Source organism: Vicugna pacos, chromosome 7 (assembly GCF_048564905.1).
Source record: "Vicugna pacos chromosome 7, VicPac4, whole genome shotgun sequence".
In the NCBI taxonomy this organism is placed as follows: Eukaryota; Metazoa; Chordata; class Mammalia; order Artiodactyla; family Camelidae; genus Vicugna; species Vicugna pacos.
The window spans coordinates 78,139,962-78,159,171 of record NC_132993.1 but is presented as its reverse complement, the minus strand read 5'-3'; the positions used below and the strand labels follow the sequence as shown (position 1 = coordinate 78,159,171).

Here is a 19,210-nt window from a genome sequence, read left to right as displayed (position 1 = left end):
TTATCTCTACGAATATAACAAATCCTTCATAATCACCCCTTGCTCTCAGGCATTTCCTCCTGCCGGAACTTCTGTGTGTATATAAGCTCGACCCTTAACGTGTTACTTTCCTTATTACAGTGGCTTCATTTTTACATACTGAAATAGATTCGAAGTAATGAATCTGATCGAGCTTAGTGGTGGCTTTCAAAACTCTCACCATCTGGGCAGAACTTTTCAGTGTATTCTTCCTTCTCATTAGGGGAAGAAATGGGGAAATAGCATCAATTTAGTAAGCAAGCAGAGAGGCTCCCCTTGTCTATGGAGACAAGCAACTCACAGAGAAGGACAGGAAAACATAAACACTCTGAAAGGGACTGTGTGGTTTACTTACATAACTGAATAGTACACCGTGGCATGAAGAGTATTACTAATTCTGAATTCTGCCAACACCCTGTCCTTTTCCCTTCTGCATCCCATACCCAGCCTCTCTGGTGTTTGTAAATTAAGTTTTCTATTTTTCTTTTCTTCCCCAATATTTCCTCCTCCTATTCTCTGTATTCATTATTTCCTTTGGGGGGGGGGATGGAGGGGAGTGGCAGGCAGGCAATTCAAAGTACAGGCTTGTAACAAAAGGGATGTTAACTGCATTCCAGGAAAAGCATCTTACAACAATCTTACAGTCTTGCCTGGAGGGATCCACTGCTGCCCTGCATTTGTTGAAGGATTCTTTCACGAATAATTGCAACTGGTAATATCATAAGGAGAACCCTCTGTTCAGGTACTGACTGGCTCATTCAACCCTTACGCAATTATTTCCAGATCTGTTGACTCTCTTTTTCCGGAGAAGCAAGCTAATGTTCACCCTCACATAGGGACGATTGAAGTATCCTTATCCAACCTGGCTGGTGTGGGAGGAACTGCTTGCAGAATTCTGGGACACACTCTAACCTGAGGCTTCAAGAACAATGTTCAACAGGACATAAGTTGCATAATGATCGCATTTGGTTTAGACTAGTTTTGATGCTGTTCTAGTGTTTCCTGGTTATTTTAGTCTTTGTTGAAAGTGGGATTATTTGCAGCGAGATTCAGCCTCAATATAGTCCCAGGAGACCAGAAGAACTGATTTAGCCCCCCGTCTGTAGAAGTCCAGCAACGGTCAGGGACCCAGGTGAACGACTGGCCTAGGCCTCCTGTGATCTCTGTGGATGCGGGCCCAGCAGTGTTCACACAGAGGCATTTGAATACACTCAGGGGTGTCTTGGTGGATGCAGGAGTCAGTGGGTTTGTACAGGGAGTAAACAATGCTTGACACATGATAGGTTGTTAATAAATACTTCCTGAAAAGATGAATGGATGACAATGAAGGAATAAATGAATGAACAGTTGACAGGGAAAATATGAATGCAAGAAAAAGCAAGATTCGTAGGGACGCCAAAGTGAGAGAGGCTGTTAGATAAAGGCAGTCAGAAGGTCTCAAAGCAAACCAAGGACTTGGTAGGAAAAAAATCAACAATGACAACAATAATGATGACTTCAAAACCAGCCTGTGCTGATGTCTGCTAATAGCCTGGGTCCTTGAGAAGCGAACAGTGACCTCCACAGGGTCTGATCATCACAAGACTGGAAATAACAATAGGAGACTGAGCTCTCACTGTGAGCCCTGGAGCCTAAGGGCTTTCCACACATATTTTTGTTGAATCCTCACAATTCTACAGGCAGCTACCATTATTACTCCCATTTTACAACTGAGAACACTGAGAGGTTAAACACGACATGCCCAGAATCACATGGGTGGGTAGGTGGTGGATCCAGGACTCCAGCTGAAGTCTATTGAAGCTCAAAGTCCATGGTCTTAATCCCTGTGTTATACCCCCTCCTCTACCTTGTCCCACGACTTAGCACAGTACCTGGCCCGTGCTAGCACTTGGCAGTATTTGCTGAATGGCCCGAGTAATGGGGGATTATGGCACCATTGTGAACTTGAGCCAACTCCCCGCAACCTCACTAAGTTTTAGATATGATCACAGCCTTACATTGTTTTAGAAACTAACACCTGGCTCATTCAAGGACTCAAATGCCATTCTTAACGCTGGCACATTCTATTTGCATAGGCCCGTTCTCCCCCAGCGTGGGTGACATCATGTTACTATTATCACCACTTCTCAAGCATCGATAACATGCTTTATATAGAACATACATTTCGATCCAAGAACTGTTGCAGATCTAATTAGTGTGATCTACATCCTCCTTTTGCATCTCTTTTGCATGTTGAATCATCTCTGAATCTAATGTTCCTTTTCATCTATAATTGCTGAGACATTTATATTATGCATTTTATGGAATCTCACAGTTAAAAAGGGCTTTAGAGATACATCTCAAATCATTTCATTTTTATAAATAAAACAGAAAAGAAGCCTTGAGATGTGAAATAATAATTTCAAAATAATGCTTTTTTTTTTGAGGACTTTGTTAAGTGCCAGCCCCGGGGGCCAAGTGCTTCTCTTATGTCCTTATTTAACTTAACTGGTAGATATTATTACCAACCCCATTTTGCAGAGAAGGAAACTGAGGCATGGTGATATGCTCATAAAGCTAATAGTCAGGATATGAATCCCGGTCATCTTGCTCCAAAACTGAGATTTCAACTGCTATCCTCCATGATATGTCTACATGGGTCACTTCTTGTCAGAGGCAAAGTTGAGACCAGAACTCAAGTCTGTTGCCTCCCAGATCAGTCTTCACTTCACTATACCACTTTGCTTTCATTAATATTTTTAAGAGCAGTGACACATCTGAAACCATTTTGATCAGTTGAGAACAATGATTTGCAAAATCCGTCTTCTTCAATGTTACTCCTGATTCTACTGCTTCTTTCAGAGAAGAACATTTTCAACGGCCCCCAAAGGCAAGAAGGAATCGTACGATCCCCAGATTCAGGTTAAACAGAAAAAGTGAATCATCCCTGGAGTAGGGAGCAACACTTACATAGATAATGGAGAGAATTCCATTATAGTTTTTGGTTGAAACGTTGAGGACGATCTTCAGCTGTGAGACCAACACTTGGAAGGCAGCAGCTGTCGTGAATCCACCAACCAAAGGATCTGCCAAGTACCTCACTATGAATCCAATTTGTAAACCTCCAAATATCAACTGGAACATGAAGAAAGGAAAATTAAATGTTTGCCTGGGAGAAGAACCAACCCCTTTGAATTATTAGTAAATTAAATTTAACACCAATTAAAACTCTGGTAGCCTGCCAATACATACTTGGGGAAACAAATCTGAATTTCTTAATTCCCTATCTCCCCCCCCTTTGCCAATCTAAAATTTGAAAACCATGTGTAACATGCACCTTGAAGTATTTCTAGATATGTAACAAGAAAAGGAAAAATCCTGTAGCTTATGTCTGTGACTTTCAAGTCTCATGGCTCTGCTCACCAGAATGCCTTTTTCTCTTGATAGGTTCTTGCCCACTTCCCTTCTCTCATCGTCATTTGAATCACTTGAATCAAAAGCATGTTCTTTTACTTTTTTTTTCTCTGTCTCTGATGATTAAGTGAGCCTTAATAAGTGGGCTCTCGCTGACTATGTTAGCATCTGACCTAAAACAATATAATTTAAAAAATAACTTTGGGGAACCAGTAAGTTGATTTGTTTTGCTTTTAAATGAATCTTTGAGTCTACTTGCCTTACAATTAAGTTATTTCAAATAAAAATCATGCCAATCTATATATTCTTTGTAAACCCATTACCTGTATGATTCCAACCAAAAGAGTAAGGGTGCTTGCAATCAATACTCTCGCTGTGTCTCTAGCCACAGAGTCTATCACGGTGGTATTCAGTGCAGTTCCATTACTGCTGGTTATGAGAAAGTGTTCATCGGGGGCCATGCTCAGAACAACAGATCCCACCATTAAACTGACCACTGGGAAAGGTCCTGGGGAAAGAAGCTTCTATCAGTTAAAAAGCATTAATTGCAAATATTTAAGCTCAACATGTCTACATAGGATTGGAAGTACTGAAGTAATTAGCTGTGATTGAGAAAATACTGTTTGTTCATAAAAGAAGCTAAAAAGCAGGTATTTCAAGGCATTCATGACCCAGAAATGAGCAAGAGAGACATGTAGGTGGGTATTTATAATACAGCTTTCAGGATGCGTTCTAAGTACTCAGAAAGGGTGTCTAACCTATCTGTATTTGATCTTCATGTGTATGGGTGAGGACGAGATGGAGGGGGGAGCTATCAGGAAAGGTTTCCTGGCAGAAATGGCATACTAGCTGAATCCTTACTTGTCCCAGCATATTTTTACTCCACATAAGTTCAATTCCTACAGTGTCCAATGTCCTGATCTCTGTAGAGCTGAGTACCTTGATCAATATCACAGGGCCAAAATTCAGATAAAGAAATAGCAAACGGAGTATAGATTTTCTCTTTTTCTCTTTCCAAGACAGATTATTTTTTCTTATCAAATGCCAATCTGTAAGATTCTATATTTAAAAAGTACTTTTCTTCCAGCAGCTGCTTCATTCACTACTGATATTTTTATCCATGATGATGACGATCCTATCATTTGATCATGGAAGGTTTTAACAGTTGGGAGGACTCAGGACACAAGTCCAGTAACCTGGAGTGTCTAAATGCATAGAATACCAAAGGGAAGAAAATCTGCTTCTATGTTCCTCAGCTTGTCACTCATTTGATACTGATCCATTCTGCCAGGTGAGGAAGTCCCATCAGTCAATAACCTCTTCCTGATTCCCTTTTACAGAAAAGGCAATATGCCCACTACTGGGGGAAGTACAACTAAGGACCAGGATAGGGGTTGGGGATATAGTAGTAGATGGTTGAATTTGTTTCAAGAAGATTGTCCAGGCAGACATGTCTAGCCAGCAGATGGATGTAGGCAAAAAATTATCTCAAGTATAAATGTCAGAGTTGCAAAATAGCATTGAAACATTCATTTACTAGAACATTCTAGCAAAAGAAAATTCAAATTTTAGGAACATTAGGAAATAAACCTATTTTGAGCCATGCCAAGAAGGAAAGTCAAGCTTAGTTTCTAAATTTTTTTGGCACGATTTTGCCAGTCTTCCAATATTAGTGACTTTAAGTATGCTCCTTAACAAAACAATGAATATGTATTTGATGAACATAATTTAGTCAAAGCTAAGTTAATCTAGTAAAACAGTAGGTTCAAAGACCTCTTGAAGATTTTTTCCCCTTGTCATTCTTTGGAAGAGAACACTTTCTAAATATGGATTCAAATGTATGATATTTTTGAAAATCAAAACATGCTAAGATTTGAAGGTAGGCTATAATTTTTAAACAATCTTTACAATTCTTCCTCTTCATTAAAAAAAAAAAGAGTTAAGCATAAATCTGACTAACAGCATAGTATTCTGAAAGCTAAGAACCATTGCGTCATTGACTAGGAAGGGCTGTCAAAGCTCTTATGTCCTACATCTCCCTGGCAAACATTAACAAAGATATGGAAGCAGAACGCACATAATACAGCCAAAACACATGAACAAATACAATTGTATATGCAGATAATTACCAACTGAGATGTGTCTTGATGTTCCAAAGATAAAGTATGTCAGGATAGGGAAAAAAGCAGAGTAGAGGCCATATCCCACGGGAACAGCAGCTAGCAGAGCGTACGCCAAGCCTGAAAGTACGTCCAAAATGGTCAGATCCACAAACAAAAGTTACGCTATATTCCTACTGTACAAGGAGATGCCTTTTCATAGACCTCTTCGATTTGCAGCTCGTCCTGAGTGATCGCCTTATTTTGCATACGGTCTGTGGCTACCCTAGGAGGCAGAACATGATTCGAGTCAGCTGGGATAATGATTGCATCTTCACGTGTCACCTGCTCAAATGAGTTGACTCCACCGATCAATAATCCAGTCATCCTCTCATCGGGTGACGTAAAGACTATGAAATAATATCCACCATCACGCTTAAGAAATAAATTATTGCGAGTACAGTTGAAACTCTCTGTATACTCTTTCTCCATCCCTTCCTGTCTCCTCCCTCCACCCTCAGAAGGCAACCACTATCCTGAACCACTCTCCTGAATTTAGTGCTTATCATTCTCAGACAGTTCTTTCTTCTTTTATATACATAGGCATTTGTGTGTCTAGTAGGATGTTTTCTAAAATACGGGTTCAGTGGGTTGTCGCTATGGTAGCATCAAAGGAGACTTCTAGATTGTTGGTAAGGTATTTTTTTCATGTTCCTTATATGTCTTTTCTCGTTTCCCACAATGAGCATTCATTTAATCATTCATTCATTCAACAGCTATTGAGTGTGTCCCCTCCATGTGCCAGGCGCTGTTCGAGGTTTGGGGGAATACGGCAGTGGACAAAACAAAGTCTCTGCCCTTAGAGAGTTTGCATTCAAGAAGAGAAATCTGTATGACTGATGCCATTGCTTCAATATATAAATTACAGCAAGGAATTGCAATAATCAGTTGTTCTCTAAGAAGATGGAATAAAAGACGACTCTACAAAAGGAAGACAAGAAAAGAAGGAACAGGAAATGAACTTCCAAGTCTTTCTCAAACTTCCACTTCCCTAAACTGGACTCTACAGTTCTTACAGGCCTGGGAAATGGGGACTTTTACAGTTTTCACATAGTATCCTATTTAGGGACAAATGCCACTCAAATATCCTGTAATCATATAGGAAGTTGGTACAATAATTTTGACATTATACAATTTGTAAAGAAATCTAAGCCATTGTTTTAAACTATGGAATCTCTGTGTTGGTGCACTTCATGTGTAGAATGGTGCATATATTGATAAAGGTGGTGCCAACAACCATTTGGAAGCATCTAGAAGGCAAAAGTAGAAAGTGGAGAGTGCGTTCCCCATAGCTGTGAATAAAAATAGCACTAAAAGGGCTGCGCTTATTTCTTGCTGCCTGCTGGGAATTATTTTAAGAACAAAAGTAAAAAGACCTCGTTATCCTCAGCCTTTCTGGCTTCTCAGTAACTCTGTCGCCCTGATGAGTTCTCCTCCACTCCTCGGCTGCCCAGCCAACGGATATGTCACAGACGTTGCCTCCGTAGAAACAGCAGCATCAGCTCTGAAATATCAATGTTGAGCCTCCGTCTCTCTGCCTACAGCCACCTAGCTCTTCCGTTCACCTGCTTCAGAAGCCTTCCTGCAACATTTCTCTGTTCTCACGGGGCTTCTTATCCATGAACTGACCCACTTTCCCCCATCCTTGACAGCTTCCTGCCTTCACTTGCCACCTTGTCCATAGAATTTTTGCAAATACCCTGAATTTCCTTGCTCCACTCTCTCTCTTCTCTCCTTTTCTTGTCCAGTGAAACCCTAATCTGGCTGAACCCAAACATCACCCTTTTCCATGCCAGCATTGGAACAGCTAGAAAACTGACATAAAGACTACATTGGGACTGACAAGTTTCACATAAATTTCACGATGGCCCACCCGCAATGGGCACTTAACACTGCCTGGTGATCCAATCCCATTTCCCAGGAAGTGTGCTCTTCCTGTCTCTGAGCTAGATACTCAGACTTCCCCTACTTTCCTCAAACTGCCCATCCCACCCATCCCACACAGACATGGTTCACAGATGAATCTTCAACTTCATCCAAACCACAGAATCCACAAGATGTCCCTAATAGGCTTTTTACCACAATTTCAAGTCTCCTTGCATCTGCACCATTTTGTCTGTCTTTTCTCCTTTGAAAATGAAGGAACTATCCCATCTTTAGGCCCTCCCTCTTCTGTCCTTGAACATCTACACTTGCCCCTTCTCACCACTTTCAGTTGTTTCTCCTCTACCTCTTGGACTACACATCTTTCTACTAGGTCATTCCCACTGGGTCACAACTATGTTCTAGGACCTCGTATATTAAAGGAAAAATAAATCCTCCTGCCACTCTACCTTTGTCCCTTATGCCTCTGGTTACAGCCATTTGTCTACTCTGCTTCACAGCAAACCTTCTTAAAAGCATTTGTCTGTGTCTGTCTCATCATCATACTCTGCCCTCTAGAGCATTCCACGCTGTCAATACCTCTATACTGAGAAAGGAAGAAAGAGAGAGAGGAAAGAAGAAGAAAGGAAAGACAAAGAGAAAGCAAGCAAGCAAGCAAGCAAGCAAGCAAACTTCTTTCTTGGCTTCTAACCCCACATTGCTTAGATTGTTCTTTTTCTCTAACTTCCTGAGCCCAACCTCTGCATGTTTCTTTGTGGGCTCTCTTTATCCTCCTCACCTTTAAGTACTCCAGCCCAATTCTCTTCCTCATCTGCCCCTTCTGCCTAGATATTCTCTGGCATTCCCATTCCTTTAAGTATCACCTCTAGAGTGATGCTTTCCTGACTTTGATGTCTAGCCCAGACCTCTTCAATGACCTTCATGCCTCCAGTAATTCCAACTCTGTATTGAGCATCTCTGCTTAAATGTCTCATGTGCATCTCAAATTTAACATGTCCAAAAGGAAACTTGGTTTTTCATCCCAAACCTCCTCCTCAGGCAGTCCTAATCCATCAGTATATGATCAGTAATTCTTGCTCCAAAATATATTTCAGACCTGTTCAGCTCCATCTCCTGCTTGACCTGCTTCAAGCTGTCTATCCTCAGGGCTGGGACTAGGGCGAGGCAAGTGAGTTGCCCAGGGCACATTATTTCAGAAGTCTCCCTGTAAGTGACTCATCCATCTCACCCTAAACCCTGGCCCTAACCTTATCACGTTGTTTGCTCCCCCACCCTGGCCCTTTCTCCACCCACACGTTAGAATTCTTCCCGTTCCTCCCTTGAAAATATTAAGCTTTTTTTGGACCTCAGGGACTTTGCACCTTTGCCTGGTACACTCTTCTTTCTGCTCCTTTACATGGTTGTCTCCTTCCCATCTTCCTGACACTGATTAAATCTCACCCCTCAGGAAGGCCTTCCCTGACCATTGTATCTAAAATAAACAGTCCCTCCCCAAATTAATCCCTATTAAAGCATATTTAATCCACCATAATAGATACCACAATCTATAATTATTTCTCTACTTCTTTGCTTATTTAATTCCTCTGTCTACTACTCAAAATGAGCTCCGGGAAGTCAGTACCTGCGCCTGTCAGTAAACCACTGAATCCCCATGGCTGGTCTTATAAATATTACTAAGTGAATGAATGATGATGGATGATGAATGAATGTATGAATGAACCAGGTTACCCTCCTAGAAATTCACCTTACAAAGATAACTTTACAGAGATAATGTTTCTTGAAAACATATTCATAAATCAAGGAACTGCATGGTGTATAAATTAAGATCCTAGGAATTAGACTCTGGGTTCAAATCCCAGCTCTACCATTTCCTGGCTCCACGACCTTGAGCAGGATTTAACAGATGTCTCAACTACTGAAAAGGACCTAATTATAGTTGTTGTGAGGATTAAATGAGATAACTGGCCAAAGCCCTTAGCATAGTGTCTGATAATAAACAAAACTAAAATTAAAACTAAGTCTTTATAAGATACTTGTCTCTGAACACTTGGGAGACACAGTTTGAAATACCATTTTTCATATATAAAGATGATTCATTATCAGGAATGCAATTCAGTCCTCTTCATTAAGTGTTACAGGGCCATCTATTCTGTGTCAGCCTCATGCGAGGCACGAGGGGACCAAACAGGAATTAGATGGTTCCCGTCCCCCGGGAGCCACCGGGTGTTGCCATGTCACAGCTACTAGAGCCCACTGCGCACACAGGCACTTGGCATCATTCAACATAGAAGCCGCACAGCCCTGTCCAACTCCCCTGTGCACCTTTGTGATTGAAAACACAGTTGACTAGGTGGGGGCTCCACACTGAGGCCACAGCACATCCTCCTTCTCTGTGGAACTCTACCTGGCCTGCTCTGAGTAATCCTGAGAGCTCCACAGGCAAATTTTGGCTCATGACATTGCACAACCATTATGACTAATTTCTGAAATAGTCCATTTCCGAGCCATCTTTCTACACACGTTTCTATTCCACCCTACTTCCCATCACTTGGCAAACTGAGACTCAACCTTCAGGGAAACAACTCTGACCACTCCTCCTCCAGGAAGCCATTCCCAGTCCCCAGGGTCGACTGCCCCTGTGTGCACTCCCTTCCCAAGCAATGTTACCCCTGCTACAGCCCTCACATTGAATTGTTATCTATCTCCCTCCCCATTGGACTATAATAAACACCTGGAAAGCAGGAGGTGCATCTTATTCATGTCAGTGTACGTAGTACCTGGCATAAACATATGCCTGTTCCATAAAATTACAATAAATAAATGACATTTCTGTTTTCGTGGTTCAGGGGCTTTGTAGAGTTGAGGGGAGGGCAGAAGCAAGATGATGGGGATGGGAGATAGAGGAGAATGCCCTTACTGCTATTCACCAGCTATGCTACAGATTTCCAAGACACTCATGGAAATACAGCATAAAGGCAGTTAAAATGAATAACCACCTAGTCTGGGACATTTTGCCAGAAAATATGGGAATGGACTAAAAAAGTGGGGGTGAGGGTAGGAGCAGGAAAAAATGCTTACGTGTAGTCCAGACTAAAATACTTTCTTCTCTTTTCCTTAAGGGAAACTTAAGTCAGTTTCAAACTGCAGGTCAAGACCATGCATGAAATGTCAAATAACTTACAGGGCTACAATCATCATTTTTTAAAAAATACAAGCAGAATAGAGTAGGGCAGGATAGAAAATATCAGAGGGTATCACTTGTAGTGAAGATAAATGTTATTTCACAAAAATTGAGATACTGATCATGTGTATGGTTCATGAAGTAATACATACTTCTTCCCATGCGCTGTGGTCAATGAAAACTGGGGAGTCATTGTTTAGGTGCTAGGGCTCTAGTTGGAGCCAGGCAGCTAGCGAAGCAGCAGGGTTTCCTAGGAAGAGTAGAAGGAAGGGACTCTCACCACTAAGGGGCAGGCTCTGAAGAGAAGATGAAGGTCTTAAAAGGTCTTAAAAGATGAGCAAGCATTTGGTGCAGACTCATGGGAGCCAGGCGGCAGTTAGGAACTGCGGCTGGAAACTGTAACGCTCAATCACTCACGAGCTAGCCCAGCAGTAGCTTACCTTGTAGTGTCCCCACTAGCCCAGTACTAACTCCCGAAATGATATCACTAAGCAGCCATTCCTTGATCCGGTACTTGGGGAGCCAGTCCAAGATGGGCAGGAGAGTCTTCAGCACACCAAGGGTCCTCTTTCTTGAACAACTGTCAAAAGACAAGAAAACTAGACTGCCAATTCAATCTCGGTCACAACCCACTGCAAATCACAAAATTTTGAACCGAACTCTGCTAATGTTTCTAACTATTTAGAAAAAAGAATCGGAATTGCATGGAAAATACTAACAGTGAAGTGCTTACCATGTTTTTGCCAAGAACTCTATTTATGTACCCTTTTAAATGCACTGTACTAGAAAACACAGGATTAAGTGTTCCCTCCCCTCTCCCACTTTCTTAATCCTCTGAGAAAATATCCCTAAACAAGAACCCATTTTCTGGTCCAGCCACAGACTGATCAATGTTGGAGTCTTTAAATGGAGATTAGTTTTCAGACTTCTAACCCAGGTGCCTTCTTCTTCTTCTATTTTGCTTTAAAGAAACATAAACAAGCTCTATCTATTTTGGCAATTGGAGCTTGGAACCAGTTTTTACAAAGCTCTTTTAACATGAATGTATATCTCACTGTCCCTTGCTATGTAGTTTTTTAAATTCAACAGCCTCTATCTAGGCAAAAGAAAAACACATATTAAAAGTAGGTGAACACTGTTTGTCTCCTGATTCAAATAAATTATTTTAAAAATTATATTTGAGACAATTGGAAATTTTATTGAGTCAATTTTTATATGAAGAAATTATTTTATTTTTGTGCGTGATAATGGAATTGTGGTTGTATTTTAAAAGAGTCCCTAAAAGATATATACTGAAATATAGACGACAACAACAACAACAAAAACAACAACAACCAGCAACACTATATGGGATTTGCTGCCAAAAAAAAAAATAGTGAAGTGAGGCAAGTGTGTGGTGATAGGTGAAACAAGATTAACTTTGAGATCATCGTTGAAGCTGGGTGATGGGTAAAAACATGGAGGGGGTTTATTACACGACCACGCCTACTTTTGAATGTATTTGAAATGTTTTATAATGAAAGTTTTTCTTTTTTTTAAGAAAAAGTCTGGCAGCACCTGACAGTTCTTTTTGTTTGTGATCTCTAATTACCGGTGGCCCGTTTGGGTTTAGAACCGGAGCGGCGGCGGGGTGTCCCACTGCCTGATGGTGGAGAACCTGGAGCACACAGCGCTCTCCTGTGCTCTAGCTTTCATTCCGTGTCTGAGTAGCATCTTGCCTAGATGAGCTTGAGGCTTTCAAGGATTCTAAGTCAGGTGATGGGGTTACCCATCATCTCTTTGTAATCGAGCTCCTTGCTCTCCCACTCTCAGCCTGGCCTTCACTAGAAGGCCGCAGGAACTCGCTGAATCCCAAGGCGCACTCCAAGTACTCTTAGGAAAGGAAAAGGAGATGGCGCTCCCGGAACACACTCTCCCCAAAGATGAGTTTCCGAGACTAGGGTCGATTCCGGCCGAGAATGATGGCGCTACCCTCTCTCCAGGACAGCCCGCGTTGCGGACGGGAGAACCAGAGTCCGTGCTCTGGCATCAGCCGGCGCGACTCGTCAGGGCGGCGCGGCATCCCACGCTCCGCGGCCAGGCACGCCCGCCGGTCCGCTCGCCCCGACGCCGGGCTCCACCGCGCCCCGCGCCCCGCCTGCCGCGGCCGCTACCTGCAGCCCTTGGCCAGGCTCTCTCGCAGCGTCTTGCGTTCCTGCAGGCGCCGCTCGTACTGCTGCTGGAAGGCGAGCTCGTTGTAGACCGGCCGCGACACCACGTAGCTGCAGCTGTACTCGGGGAGCGGCGGCGGCTCCAACCTGCCGCCCGGAGCTGCCATGACCTGCGAGGAGGACGAGGAGAACGGAGAAGATGGAGTGCCAGACGAGAAGAGGAGATGAAGGCCGCCCGTTAGCTGCCTCCCGGCCCCACCTGTTGCATCCGATCCCCGAAAGCCCGGCCGGCTCGCTGCCGCCCTCGGCTTCCCAGGCCCGCCGCCCCCGGGCGCGCACCAGCTGCCTGCCTGAGGGACCCCCGAGGACCTCCGGGTCCTGAGCCTGCACCTGCTGCCCGGAGCTCCGGGACTTTTAGGGAGTGAGGCCCGCTACGGGGGCTGCCGGAGCCGGACCAAGTCCCCTCCGACCTGCAGCCAGGGCGCTGTCCGCGTCCTGAAATCTCCCCAAACTCGAGCTGGGGCCCGCGGCGCGTAAGGGGCGGGCAGGGGACCCTACGAATGAATGTCCCTCTTCTCCAGTACCTGACCCAGGGCGCAGAGCCAGGCACCCCTTTAGAGAGAAGCACAACCCCCGGGGCCGGGCGTGAGACCCTCAGGCCACACTCCCCAGGTCCGGAGGCTGCGCGCGCGCTGCAGGCAAATTCCAACAGCGGTTCCCGCTCTCCCCGGGACAGAAGTTTGGGCGGGTGGAGCACGTCTCACCCAGGGCCTGTTTTCTTATCTTCCCTCTCGCTCTCAGCTTCTCAGAAAGAAGGCTGTGCTGCCTCTGCCCGGAGGCTCCATGCCCAGCCCCCACACCTCCCCGGCCATTAGTCCCATCCCCAAACTACGATGCCTCCCCGAGAGTTCAGCCAGGGGGTGGGGGTGGGGTGCGCTGCGTCTTCAGTGACGATCTCACCTGCTTCGGCTCACGTCCTGCCTGGAATGCCCCCGGGACGGCCGTTCCGCCGCCTTTATAGCGCTCGCAGAAGGCAGTGAGACGTTTTATTTATGGAGCAACAGAGACACCTTAGTCCAAAAGAGGGACACACAGGCAGCGGTCTTTCCCCACCTATCCTACCAGGAAAGAAAATCTTACCCCTCCAGCATTCTTTCCCTTTCCTGAACCGAACCGGGAAGGCTGAGAATCTTACCGGCTGTCACCCAGGGGCCACCCGAATCCTCGCTCGCCTCGCAATTAATAACGTGGGCTGCGAGGTCAGGGGCGGGACAGCCCCAGGGGAACTTGTTACAGGAGAGCAGAGCCCAGCGTGGAAGAAGAGGTCAGCGATTACCGGCATCGCTGACCTTGACGCCTAAATCCGAAAGCTCCGTGGTCTACCACAAAGCCCTCACACTAGGTGAGGAGGAGGAAAGGAGCAGTGGCCAGTTTGCATTTAATTAGGCTTTAGATTTCTAAGTCTTTTTTTAAGAAGTACCCGGTGGGTGGTGGTTAAAAAGAGTTCATAATTTATTCATAAACCTTAGATACCAACTTTTCTGTGACCCTGTGTTTTTACTACACCGTCAAAATCAAGCGAATATATGTATATTCTTGTATGGCTGAGGAATTGTGCTGTATACCAGAAACTGACACAACATTGTAAACTGACTATACCTCAATAAAAAAAAAAGTCAAGTGTCTAGCTGGCCCCCTTTCTTACCTAATTGACTCTTTGGTTCTTTCTTTCTTCTCATGCATCTGGAAAATCAAGGAGGGAATAAGCTGGACTAGACAGGAATCAGGACTAGAAGGGAGCGAGGGAGAGTGGGGTGGATCCTACCTCATCCATGTTTTGTCTTCTGCTGGGATGAATCTTGCTAAAACTGACTAATTCAGGTCACGATGAAAGGAAAGAGAGTTTGGTAAACAGGAAGATTCTCCCCTGATTGTGTGTTCTGAAGTATATGCAGAAGAGGCTCCAAAATGTGGACACCAGCCTTCCGTTACCTGGAAAATACAGACCATGACAATTCTATAAGCAACAGAAAACAGAATCCTGTCAGGAGAACCCAAGTGTAAATCCCTGAAATTGTATTTGATGAGATATAAGCGTGTGTTTTTTTCCCTGAGCAATGAATGAGTCTCCAGCTTTCTACAGATCTTCCAAAGCTTACTTGACCATTATTAAGGTTAAGAACCCTTGAAGAAACGATCTAAAAAGAAAATCCAAGTCACAAAGTTTAGGATTTTTATTCCTCTGCAGAGGAGAATATATACATGGTAGTGGTTCTTAAAACTAAGGACAATCCCCCACCCCCACCCCCACCACCACTCCCACCCAGGAGAGATTTGGCAATGTCTAGACACATTTTTGGCTGTCATATTGGAGGGACACTGCTGTAATCTTGTGGAAAGAGGCCAGGGATACTACTAAACATTCAGTCATTATTACCTTCTACCTAATGTCTTCTAAAACGATGTATCTACAGCCCAAACATATTAAAAAACAAAACAAAACAAAACAAGGGAGGGATGGTGTAGCTCAGTGGTAGAGGTCCTGGGTTCAATACCCAGTACCTACACTAAAAATAATAAACAGACAGATAAATCTAATTACCTTCCCCTAAAAGAAATTAAAATAAAGTAGAATAAAAACAATTAAAAATTACACTACATATTGGTCTACAACTTTTTTTTTTTTTAGTTAAGTCTATGTCATGGACATTTTTCCAGGTGAGTACATATGGATTTTTCTTAACTTTATCAGTAGCTGCCTAGGATTTCATACTATCAGCTCACATACTCAGTTCCACAGTAACTTACCCAGACAACTCACCATTCTTTACTAAGTTAATCTGAAAGCATGCTGTGCAAATATAAATATAATCTGAGTCCCATTCTGATAGGCATTTCTGACCCCTGTTACTTGCTACTGTGAACAGTTTTAGTGTAGTCCAGTCAGCTCTGTGGACCACTTTGCTTCAGAACTTGGTGATGATGGTGATGGCACAATTCAAAGGAACAAAGAGTGGGATAAAGGTGTCCGAAGGACAGAGGAGAATATAAGCTATCAAATAACCCTAGGAGTCAATGGTGTAACTTCTCTTGGAGAATAGACAGAATTCTTCTTTGCATCTTACTATGTAAGGATTCAGTTTAATAATTATCACACTAAAAGACTCGCATGTACCTGGATGAAGATACTGATTTTTTTCCTGTTAAAAGCCTTTCTACTGAAGAAATGAATGGTGCATGGACAAAATGGCATCTCCCTTACAGTTTTCTATAAAGTATAAAACTACTTTTTTCAATGGTCTGAATGTGGCCATCCTTTAAAAACAAAGAGTAGGACGTGATCACAGCTTGCTCTCCTCATCTGATTTACTTGTTATATTAAACACCTCAAAATTACTCACTTAGGCTTTAGAAATCAAGCTTCACCTGTTCGTCATGCAGGTGGGTGGTTCTTATTTCCAGAATATAATTGTTTCCAGGACTTCTTTCCAAAGAGATGGATGTGTCATTTCAAAACAAATGTCAGACAATATTAGTGTTACTTTTCAGCACTTATTTAGCAGTTAATGCTGATTTAAAATGCATTTTCTTATTTAGCCTTTAGGTACTTGGAGTGTAAGACAGAGTCCATTATTAGATCTGCACACTCACTCATTTATTCATTTATTCAAGGATTTATTAAGAACTATATTCAATATATTGTAATAATCTTTAACGAAAAAGAACATGAAAACTAATATATGTATGTATATGCATGACTGGGACACACCTACACACATTCATTTTCATATTGCTAATGATGGGATCTTGAAAAATCATTGGGTAGGAATGAAACTAATTTTTCAAGATGAGAATTTTTTTTTAAGAAAATCACTAAACAAAAGAATTCTTTCTAAATCTATGTGGCAGTCCATTCCAATTTAAAGCAACTTCCAGTGTCAATAAAAATTCATTTTTATATAATGTAATTCAAAAAATGTCTCACATAGTAGAGGTACATTCTGTACATTCTGTAATATGAATCCAAATTTGATATGTGGCTTAGTAAATTTGTCTCTCACTGGCATGAAATAATGGCACAGTTTTTTTTTAAACAAAGAGTAATTTAAAGGCCTGCCCAAGTTTCTTATTATTTAAAGATATTTAACTTTTAAAGTTATCTTTGCCTACCTATTCCATGAACTCTATGGTTTTTCAACGAAGCGAGGAAAAAAGAAACTTGAGCGATGTTTCAAGTAAACACTGATGTTCTGTGTTATCCTGAGTTGGATGTTTAAGTATCCCATTCATACATTCATTCATCTGGACATATATTCAGACACTCGTTCATTCAGTGAGCATTTATGGAGTTCCTTACTTATGTCAGACACCATCGTAAGCACTGGGGATATGGCAGAGAACAAGCCCTCAAAGGGCATGGAGTCTAGCGGGGGACAATGACTATACACAAATAAATAAATCAGATACTATTCTGTGATGGTAAAACCTATTAGAGAAGTAAACAGAAAGGTGTCATGTAGAATTACCAGTGGGGGCAATGACGGCAGAGTGAGAGGAAGGCTTTAAATGGGGTGGTCAGGGGAGGCCTCTCTTTTGAAGGAGCTGACATTTTATGAGGAATCTGAGTATGAGAAGGAGACCAGCCTTCCTGGAAAAGAGAACAGCAAAGGCAAAGCCCCTGAGTCAGGAAGGAGTGTGATGCGCTTGAGAAACAGAAAGGAAGGTTGAAATCTGGATAAGGCAGATCTGGAGATAGCCTCCGTACACATGCGGCAATTATAACCTGGCATTTAGGGAGAGAAGGTGGACAGATAAAACAAGGCCAGCACTCAGCCCCTGAGAGATCCCAGCAGGAGGGGGAAGGGGCTTCTTTCTGCTGGAAAATGCAGAGAATCCTTGAACTCAGGTGGAGGGGGAAAAAAATCTAAAATACTTAGAATGCTTTGAAGAATTGTTCTCTGAATAAATGTCTTTGGTAGCTATGTTTTTAAATAACACATGTAAAGGAAGAAATCCTAATATTTAAAATGGATCCTATTGGTTTCTAATTATTGCCTGTGTGCTTAATAGTTTTACTTTTTTGGTACTGGTGGTGCCTTCCATTCAGTAAGTTCTCAGTAGTCAAGGTAACTCAAGTAGTTCTGAGCAGAAATTGATCCAGGCAATCACACCAACTCCCTTTGGTGGAAAACAACAGCAGATCACTTAAGGCTGTTTATCTTTCTTTTGAGGGGAGGGAGCTGGATGACAGCTACTTTGCTTTAAAAAGAATGCTTTTAAAATTTGGTCATATCTCCTCTATCGAACTACAGATTAATAACAACACAATTAATCCTAGAGTCTACTGTCTAATTCTTCATTTAAAAAAACGAAGCTTCAGTATCAACAGAGAGAAAGTGTTTCCTGCATAAAGGAAGAGGCTGGTCCATGAGCAGAGAAGAGAGAGGGAAGGACAAAGTGGAGGGAGGCAGAAGAGAAAAGAATCAAAGGACTGGGACAGGGGAGAGAGAGCAGGACAGAGGCTCAAGGCATTTTTTCCCGCTGGCTGTGCCCTATTGCCCTGTGTGGTCTGAATTGAAAACTAAACTGCTTTTGAGCATAAGTATCATGGTGGATATTGTTATTCCCATTTTACAGATGAGAAGATACACCCAGAACGGTTAAGTCATTTGGCCAGGGTCACACAGTCTGGCTGAGCTAGGGTCTGAACCCAAGAAGTTTGACTCCAAAGGCCACTCTTGTCACTTTTCTGAAACTACCCAGGACTTTCTCAACATCAGCTCACCTTGCCCCCAAATCATAGAATGTCTAGTCCTGTCTTAGTGCCCCAGCCCAGGCTTCACCGTCCCTCTGCTAAATGTCAGCTTCAATTTCTCCTCTTTTGATATAATATTTAGAAGTATGATATACACAGAAAATGGGGTACTATAGGATCCTACCAAAGTGGATCAATGTATATGACACAGAAAGAAATCCAACATGTATTATAGATGAAAAAAGGCAAAGTACAAAAAATGTGTAGTGTGTGTTCATATTTGTATAAATGAAGGGGATGTACATTCAAATATGATATGAAATCAGAGTCCTAGGAAGAACGAGATCACATACTGAGATATAGCTATTAAACGGACTCTTTACAAAACTGCGGGCAGGCTCAAGGAAAACCAACGAGGCAGAGTGAAACCCCTCAGGGCTGGCTGAAGGGAGCTGTCAAAGGTCAGAGAAGAGAGCAGTCAGCAATCTTCACCCCAGGGAGTGGAGGAGGGAGCTGTTATCAGGACCCAGAGTGTGGCTGGAGAGGGCTGCCCTGCTGGACAGGAACTGTGGCCTAGGGTAGAGGTATGGAGACTGCTAGTTTCAGGCTCAAGGAGGAACTGCTAGTTCCAAGCTGGAGGAATGAGTACACATACTCCTCCCCTCCCGTC

The 19,210-nt window shown here is 42.9% G+C and overlaps 1 protein-coding gene and 1 long non-coding RNA gene across 6 annotated transcripts in view; one reads left to right on the top strand and one right to left on the bottom strand.

Moving 5' to 3' along the window:
• LOC116281335 (uncharacterized) overlaps positions 1–5,972 on the top strand; it is a 58,832-nt gene extending 52,860 nt beyond the window's left edge. For all 3 annotated transcript variants that reach the window (XR_012074587.1, XR_012074586.1, XR_012074585.1), the window contains 3 exons: positions 636–760; positions 4,502–4,702; positions 5,751–5,972. This is a non-coding gene — a long non-coding RNA (uncharacterized lncRNA). The remainder of the gene's footprint in view (positions 1–635; positions 761–4,501; positions 4,703–5,750) is intronic.
• The window catches only part of SLC26A4 (solute carrier family 26 member 4), a 46,820-nt gene extending 32,878 nt beyond the window's left edge, over positions 1–13,942 (bottom strand). Inside the window, exons 1-6 of one of the 3 annotated variants that reach the window (XM_031679792.2) lie at positions 13,746–13,942; positions 12,789–12,955; positions 11,076–11,215; positions 5,541–5,651; positions 3,735–3,919; positions 2,968–3,132 (exon numbers count right to left, since the gene is read on the bottom strand). In XM_031679792.2, coding sequence (XP_031535652.1) covers positions 2,968–3,132; positions 3,735–3,919; positions 5,541–5,651; positions 11,076–11,215; positions 12,789–12,952 — 765 coding nt within the window. In that variant the 5' untranslated portion in view covers positions 12,953–12,955; positions 13,746–13,942. The other 2 variants (XM_031679793.2, XM_072965219.1) reach the window with 2 other exon arrangements.
• Between the last annotated feature and the right edge of the window lie 5,268 nt (positions 13,943–19,210).